The 8,832-nt window shown below is 42.7% G+C and overlaps 1 protein-coding gene across 1 annotated transcript; it reads left to right on the top strand.

The window, feature by feature from the left end:
* Positions 1-112: 112 nt before the first annotated feature.
* On the top strand, positions 113-6,638 carry GDF15 (growth differentiation factor 15). The gene is made up of 2 exons (XM_034437503.3): positions 113-522; positions 4,755-6,638. The coding sequence occupies exons 1-2, from the start codon at positions 168-170 to the stop codon at positions 5,534-5,536; spliced, it is 1,137 nt and encodes a 378-aa protein (XP_034293394.2). The 5' UTR covers positions 113-167; the 3' UTR covers positions 5,537-6,638.
* Positions 6,639-8,832: the final 2,194 nt, after the last annotated feature.

Below are 8,832 nucleotides of genomic sequence, written 5' to 3'. Positions count from 1 at the left end.
GCCTGGATTCCTCTTCACAGTTATGTTTACTGCTTTGACGCCAGTGTAAGAGTGACGACGTGAGTCAGTCGAAGTTCATCTTTATAAAGAGAGATCTGGTCAAGTTCAAGTTCATTCATTCTCAGCGCAGGTGATAGTAGCGATAGCGAAAGCACCTTCTCGAATCGATGGAATTAGGGAAATTGCCCCAAGACGCGGTCATCGCAATAGGCACAATGCCAGCCTTCCTCTCATGCTACTTCAGGACTCTTGTCCCCGGTCTGGGAACGGTGCTTCTGCTTTTCATTTCCAGAGTGGATCCGTGGCCACACAGGGGTCATGACGTCCAGCTCCAGATAGAAGCTGTTAAGCAGAGCATCCTAGTGAGGTTGGGCTTGGAGATGCCGCCAATCATCCGGGGCCCCGTGGATCAAGAAGAGATCCAAAGGGCACAATTGCACTACCAGGAATTGCTAGCACAGCTCCAGGCAAATCGAACGACGCTGCCACCATCCACCACTCTTCACCTTTTGCAGCCTGAATGTAAGTGTTCATCTTTTTCAGAGGGTCTTCCATGAATTGGGAGTGGGGGCATGTCTCGTATGCTTTTCCCCTTTTCTTGAGCAACCAGTGAATTGCCTCAGCTTCTGCTGCAATGCAGAGATTTCCTGGAGCAGGTAGATTAGTTCTTAGAAAGCAGCTAGTAGGGAACTTGTAAGGGCTGTGTGCACGTATCCTGTGTGTATACGCCACAGGCTCAAAGGTTGCTTTAATGTTGATTTTCAGAAAATATCAAAATTGAAGCTGTGCAAAGGAAGAGAAGTCAGAGGGGTGAAGCCAGGACAGGTGAAATGCGTACGGACGTCTATATTTTATGAATGGAGACCCGTTGAACATTTCTCTGAATTACTTTTGTGTGGTCTTCCATTGTTGTTCAGACCAGAGTGTAGGGCATGGATTTAAGGTATAAGAAGGCAGATTTCAACGGTATGTAGGAAAAAATTAAATTCAACGAACAAATCCTATACTCTAGGAGATGGTAGACATCCTTTACTGGATAGGTTGAAGCAAAGCTTACATGGTCATCTATATAGGTATGAAATGCTTAAATACGGGTTCCTACACTGAACGCGGAGTTGCCCCGTCTTGTCCCAATATTTTATTTTATTTTATTTAACCAAACCTAGATGCTGCCCGTCTTGCCAAAGGCTCAATATCCCTCAGTAAAAAAAAAAAAAATGCCCGTATAAAATATTAAAACAATAATGAGAGATATTAAATTTAATTTAAGAAAATTAAAATTGACCACAATGGAGAAGAAAGGAACAAAACGCACGGGGGGTGGGGTGGGGTGAGGGGTCCTATCTAATCTATTAGCCACCTCCAAAATGTCATGCCCCACTGAGGCTCCAGGCCAGTTGGCACAGCCCTGACTTCTCAGCCCTTTTGGAAGACCAAAATTACCTCAGCTTGGGAGGGCATATAGCTTCAAAGGTGGGCATTCTGAGTTGCCCTGGCTCATGTTATATTGATATCACAATAAAATATATTTGCCTAACAATGATTGCTGTTCTTCTTGAGGACTTTATTTATTAACAGATTTTTATCCAGCAGAAACAATGCAGTAACTTTACAAACCAAAACCAAAATATAGAACAACAAAAAGACATACTACCTTATGCCTGGATCTTGTTATTTCTTGTGTCAAACTGGTCATAAATTCTATCTGTCTGTCTGTCTCTCTCTCTCTCTCTCCTCCTCTCTCCTTTTATTCATCTATCCTGCCTATCACCATAAAGCCAACAAAATCAATAATGATAAAAATGCAGCAATTGTAAGCCTTGATTTAGTGCAACGAGATAAAAATAACCTAACAATGTGTTCATTATCTGAATAAATAAAAATGTTTCTCCTTGATGCAGAATATGTGCATCAAACAGTTGCCATTACAGTTCAACTCAGATAGTGGCTTCATGTGAAAAAATGTATTCAAAGTTTAAGGTGACTTGTGAGCTAACCACCATGATCTATATCAAGAATTTATCCTGGATCTGAGCAAAGGCTCCTCTGGTCTAGCATTTTGTTCCTACAGCGGCCAACAAATTGTCTTTGGGATGCTTAAGGCAAAAATATAATAATGCTCTTCTTATGCTTCCTTATATAAGGAATTATCCTACTGCTGGCATTATGCATATCCATAACTGCATGCACGGTGGAGCTGATCTAGGCCGACGGCACACATGCCCACAGAAATGGCTCCGCCGTAGGTTCACCATTACAGTTCTACTGTATCTGGCAGTAGCAAATTCCATAGTTCAAGTACTGTGTGAACTAAGCAACGACTCCTGAACAGCTACTGCACTCTGAGCTTCTATCTTTATGGAGCTATTCAGTACAATCTCTGGTTATTTACTTCAGTGTATTATAATATATGAAGTTTGGACTTGCTCCTAAGCTCCATTTCTCGTATGATTATTAAATATACTTCCAACTTTTGCTAAGAGTGTTTTTCAAAGGCTTCTGAGGACCCCTCATGGACTTTGCTTGATATTCCCCTTCCCATTCTTAGCATTCCCCAAGAATTCAGAAGATTAGTGAAGAAGCCACTTGGCATAGTGAGATGGGTGGCATATAAATTTAAATAAATAAATATTTATTCTTCGTGTCAATCTATAGTTGTGTCAGCCTCTATGATGCTTGCTTGCTTTCGGCTGCCATAGTAACGGGAGTAGGGAGGTATTATAAGTATTTGGGAGGGGAGGAAGTGAGCTGGTGGAGATGTCTCGTGAAAGTGGTGGTGGTGGGGGGAAATTCTCACTGTCTTCGCAGCAGCTGCAGGGAGTGCTGATAGCAGTCAAGGTCAACCGTTCCGGCATACCAGATAGATGGGACTATCTGAAGAAGCACCACACATGACACCTTGGGGAGATATGGATTGGACATTCAACTTGGGTCCTTAGGGAGAGGGATTTGGGGATGCTTTCAATATGTAATTTTTGCACCTATTGCCTCAGACTTTGCTTTCTTTCTGTTGCATTCAGTTCATACTAAGTATCTTTCTCTACAAACATGGAGTTGGGATTTTTCTTTCTTGAGTTTTGAACGGAGGCACACCTGACAAGTTGATTTATTGTGTTTTATTTTTTGAATCCTTGGTCATTTTATCCTTAATATAGCTCTCCATTTGTTTATAAATAAATCTACATTTTAAAATTCATTTTTTATCCCACCTTTCTTATTTTTATAAATAACTCTAGACAGTGAACACAACAATACTCCTTTCTCTTTCTATTTTCCTCATAACAACCTTGTGAGGTGGGTTGGGCTGAGGAAGAGTGATGGACAGAAAGCAGGGGTGAAATGTAAAATTTGTTACTACCGGTTCTGTGGGCGTGGCTTGGTGGTGGTGGGGGTAATGTGACTGGGTGGGCGTGGCCAACTTTTTTTAAAAAAAAAACTTTTCAAAGCATTTTTTCTAATGCTTTGAAAAGCCTCTACCGATCAGGCAACTCAGCTGGGATCGTCAGAAAGGCTTTTTAAAAAAATACCTCTCTGCCGATCAGGCAACTCAGCTGGGATCCTCAGAGATTTTTCAAAGCATTTTTTTTTTACCACTTCTTCAGCCAAAAGATTGCAGAAAAAAATGCTTTGAAAAGCCTCTGATGATCCCAGCTGAGCCCGCGATCATCAGAGGCTTTTTTTTTTACTTTAAAAAGCATTTTTTCGCCAGAAGAGGTTGTAGAAAAAATGCTTTTAAAAGTAAAAAAAAAAAAGCCTCTGATGATCGTGCGGCTCAGCTGGGCATGGTGGGGGGGATGCAGAGATTTTTGCTACCGGTTCTCCAAACCACCCACCACCATCGCTACCGGATCCGAACCGGGAGCATTTCACCCCTGACCGAAAGTCACAAAACTGGCTTTGATGCCTAAGGCAGGACTAGAACTCACAATCTCCTGGTTTCTAGACCAGTACTTAACCACTACAGCAACTGGTTTTCCTTTTCTGTCTCCTTTAGATCTGTTTTCTTTGTTAAAAATAGTATTATATTGCTGCTATGCAAATACATAATTTAGGTATTTTTGTTACAAATAATATGAAGGAGACATGGGGAAAACTCTAAAAAAAATTTCACCCCAACTATCTCTTATCACTCCTGATTCCCAAGCGTCCTTTAAGGAGGCAGCAGCAGCAACAAAATGGATTAATTAAAGGATAGGGTGCTGATCTTGTATCTCTTGGGCTGCACATAGCCCCCCAAACTTTGGCTGCAGTTTCTGCTATCAAACTATATTTTTGTTTTCCCACCAAAAGGATGATTATTAATTACACAAGAATATAATGAAAGGGTTGACAGACTATAGAGTAATAAATCAATATAGTCCATTTAATTAGTTTAATTGTTTAAAAGTTAATTACACTTAACTTTACTAAAATCAAGTTAAAAGTCGCATTGACTGTGCAGCAGCCAGAATATAATTCAAAGATCAAGTAATTTTAAGCTCCAAAGTGGCTGCCTATCCATTTCAGAAAATAGCAATATGAAGCGGTGATTGAGGTGGTAGTTTAGCTGTAGGGCAGTATTTCTCAACCTTGGCAACTTTAAGACATGTGGACTTCAACTCCCACTGGCTGGGGAATTCTGGGATTTGAAGTCCACACATCTTAAAGTTGCCAAGGTTGAAAAGCACTGCTATATGAACTACACACGGCTGGGTTACCGACAGTAGCTTAGCAACTAAAGATAACCTATTCTATCTGTCTTCCTCTCTGTACAGTTGTGCACACAAATGAGTCCGCATCTGGAAATCTTCAGGCTGCCGCACATGTGCATCTGGAATTCTCCAGGACATCAGAACTTCATCATAACCTCAACGTTCTCCGGGCTGAATTGACTCTCTTCAAAGAATTGCTCAATTCTCCTAGCAATGCTCTATCCAACGTAACATGGCCAGTACGTGTGAATCTCTACCAACTGTCCAAAAGGGAGAAAGTAACCCCCGAGCTGCTCAGTTCCCAAGAGATTTCAAGGACTTCACCAAGCCTCAATCTGAAGGGTGTGGTACAACAATGGGTAGGAAGCTCGGAGCCCAAGCTGAATCTGGGCCTGGAGTTTAGGTCAGACGAGGCTGCGTGGCTGGCTACTAGCATGGCAGAAGAAGGGACAGGGATGCCGTCCCTGACGATAGAGGCCGAAACTCGAAAGGCAGTAAGGAAGGCCAGGCAGCTGGATGAGGAAGAATGCAGGAAGGGTGATGGGAAGTGCTGCTTGAGGTCCCTTAAGGTCTCCTTCGAGGCCATTGGGTGGTCGGACTGGGTGGTGGCCCCACGAAGCTACTCTATGAAGTTCTGTGAGGGTTCCTGCCCGCACAACTACAAACCAGCCAGCATGCATGCCCAGATCAAGGCCAGGTTGCATAGCCTTTCCGGGGAGACGCCAGCACCGTGTTGTGTTCCCGCCGCCTATGAGCCAATGGTGCTTATGCATTATGGCGATGATGGGAATGTGGCCACCCAACTCTTTGATGACATGATCGTTACACGGTGTCACTGTGCGTGAAGTTGGGGAGGGGGCCTCTGGGAGGAGAGGCATCCCGTTTGCTTAAATCAAGGAGTGCAAAAGTAATGGACTTTTTTTTTTTTAAATGAACTCATATCGAGTTGAGCCCTTTTTCGTGTGAAAGTGGACATTTTCTTGGAAAAATAAGTGTCTGAGGACCCAGATTGTTGGGGCAATACGCTGACTCTGTAAACAGCTTAGAGAGGGCTATAAAGCACTGTGAAGCTGTATATAAGTCTAAGTGCTGTTGCTATCCTCTCTACGAACGTCTTTCATTCTTATACAGCAATTACTCAAGGCCCAAATTAGCTGCTCCTTTAGCACCATTTTTTTTTTTTTTTGGAAAACTGGGCCATCTTCCTCCCAGCCAATCATCTCAGTCTATCAGGGATCATTATCACCCTGCAAGGCCAATCAGAGATCACAGGATGATATTCCAGTGTCATTTATCATCATTATAAATAAGTGAATGATAGAAATGGAAATTGCATCTTCAGGTTCTGAATCTGGAGGAAAGATCTGGAGGATGTTTTTTAACAAAACATGTGCAAATACAGGGAGCTGCTGTGAAGAAGTACTGGGCCCAAGCTCAGAATGATGATTTAAAATTCCCCACTGGATATATGTTTATGCTCTTTTTTTCCCCTAGTTGCATCTTTTTTTGTTCTGTAATACAGAATTCCTCCACTGAATGCCCAAAAAATGCTTCTTTCTGTTTCTTTTTTTTTAATATCACAAGTAGGTCATGTATTTTGTAGGAGGGGAACAGATAATTTCAGATCTCCTCCTGAATTTTTAAGGAACACGCACTTTACCAACCAAAATATTAAGTAATAATGTTCATAAGGAATAAATCTGTGGGCTTTCTGATGTGCTTTGTGGGAGAGAGGAAGCTGATTGTCACTCTGTCCTCCAAGCATCCCTGAGGAAACTCAACTTGTTCCATTGTTCTGATGTTTTTATCCTGTTGTCTTATTTATTTTAACTTATTCTCGTTTATATCAATATGATTTTGTTGTTAGTTTATATTATTTATAAGAGAAGATTTAATTGGAGCGGGAAGATAATTAAGCAGAAAATAAAATTAGCAGATCAGGAAATAGATTCGAGATCTTGTTTTCTTTCTTCCAAAGGGGATCAGCTGAATAAAATCTTGGCTTTGAAGGTTTCGCCAATAAGAGAAACATTGAATGTACATAGGCTTATAAAATTTAAACTTGCTCTGACAGTCAGCCAAAAAAAAAAAAAAATCCATATAAAGCTTGGAGGACCCACAGCCTTCTTATTTTTATTTATTAAATGTCTACACTTCCCACCTCACCTAAGTGACTCTGTGCAGTTTACAACGCAATAAAAACATATGAATCAAAGCATAGATTAAAAACAGAATTAAGAACAAGTTACAACTTAAAGTAAAAATAAAAATCAAAGTTAAAAATTCAGAAGGCTTAAAGGTCAGCAAGACAGTGGGAAAGTCCTCAAACCACCAGCCATCCTCAGGCCTGCATCATTCCAGGACCTTCTGGAAAACCAGAAAAAGGGGGGGGGCTCACCTCACCTTTGAGGGTAAGATGTTCAGAGGTGGGTTTCACATAATTTTACCACCGGTTCGCCAAAAATGTAATGTGCTTTGCTCGTGCACGTGGCTTGCACAAAATGTGGCTAAATAGGATGGCATAGCGCCAGGGTTGGTGGGCAGGCCTACCCTCAGGTCGGCACTATCGATTCGCCCGAACTGGTCTGAAGCAGCTGAATATCACCACTGAAGATGTTCCAACGGGTAGGGGCAGCAGCTGAGAAGGCCCTTCTCCTAGATTCTGTCAGTTGAAATTCTTTGACTGATGGGATACGCAGCACGCTCTCCCTGCTTGACTGAGTAGGATGGGTTGATCTAATTGGGACAAGATGGTTCTTCGGGTATCTTGGTTCCATGCCATGAAAGGCTTTAAAAGTGATAACCAACCCCTTGATGGGATCTGGAAGCAAACTGGCCCCCAGTGCAGCTCATGTAGGAAAGGTGTTACATGCGCCACTCAAGAGGTCCTCAAAAACTGCTTGCTCCACTGTATTCTGCACCAGTTGCAGCTTCCAAATACTCTTCAAATGTAGCCCCACGTAGAGCACATTGCAGTAGTCCATCCAGGAGATGACCAGGACATGAGTGACTGAAAGGAGAATTTCTCAATCCAGGAAGGGTATAACTGGTGCACCACCCAAAGTTGAGCAAAGGCTCCCCTAGCCATGACTACCACCTGCTCCTTGAACATGAGGCATGAGTCCAGGAGGGCCACCACTTTACGTACTAGGTCTGTCTGGGGCAGTGCTATCCCATCCAAGACTAAACATGGTAACCTCCGCAAATTTCCATCTTACCAGAGTTCAGTTGAAGGCTGTTGTCCCCCAACTAGCCCCCCCCCAGCACTGCTTGCTTCATCTGGGATGGAGATGTACATACTGATGGTACCTCATCCTGTAGTGACAGATGACCTCACCCAGTGGCTTCATGTAGATGTTAAAAAGGAGAGGAGAAACTACCAAGCCTTGTGACAGCCCACAAAACAGGGGCCGTGGGTTACACCTCTCACTCCCTATCAACATCAGTTGGGATCAGTCCTGGAGGAAGGAAGTGAACCAGCTTAAAACTGTGTCACCCATTCTCACATACTAGAGCCGAGCCAAAAGGATACCATAGTATTGAACATTGCTGAGAGATTAAGAAGAACCAAGATGGATCCTTTTCTCCCCCATACTGCTCCCACCAGAGATGGTCCAAGAACAAAACCAATGATGTTTCCATCCCATATCCGAGCTTGAAACCTGCCTGGAAGGGGTCCAGATAATCTATGTTATCTGTTCTGACCTAGGCTCCCTTAAAAAGCAGGAAGCAGGAATTGGTCCCGGCAAAACCTCTTTTATTTACACGACCATGAATTACTTTCATTCACAGTCAGCAAGGTTTGTCCAAACAGTTTTTCAAAGGAATATTTCTCAACACACATCTCAATCCATCTTGCTTGGCAAGCTGCCACGTAACTTGTTTCCAAACGAAGAATAAGGCAAAACTTGGCACAGAATCTCTTAGAGTCATGAACAGAACTTTTCACTCTTGAAACAACCAAACGAACAAATTGTTTCCTGCAAAAGCCCCCTCCCCATTCGCTCCTCTTTTATTTCCTATGGGAGGGGCCAATCAGCTCCAAGGTGTGGCTTTACTCCCAAGTCGACCCTGCTTTCTGAGTTGTTCTTGTCTTCTGGCAACTCTGCGCATGCACATACTGGGAACGGGCTCCAGCTGT

This window comes from Pantherophis guttatus, chromosome 1 (assembly GCF_059756535.1).
Source record: "Pantherophis guttatus breed Tessera chromosome 1, ASM5975653v1, whole genome shotgun sequence".
NCBI lineage: Eukaryota > Metazoa > Chordata > Lepidosauria > Squamata > Colubridae > Pantherophis > Pantherophis guttatus.
The sequence above is the reverse complement of the archived record's forward strand: the minus strand, read 5'-3'. Positions and strand labels throughout refer to the sequence as shown.

Bases quoted from the DNA above. Each gene is read 5' to 3' on its own strand.
- GDF15 (XM_034437503.3), top strand. From the start codon at position 168: ATGGAATTAGGGAAATTGCCCCAAGACGCGGTCATCGCAATAGGCACA. The intron at 523-4,754 runs GTAAGTGTTCAT...CTCTCTGTACAG, and splicing joins TCACCTTTTGCAGCCTGAAT to TTGTGCACACAAATGAGTCC.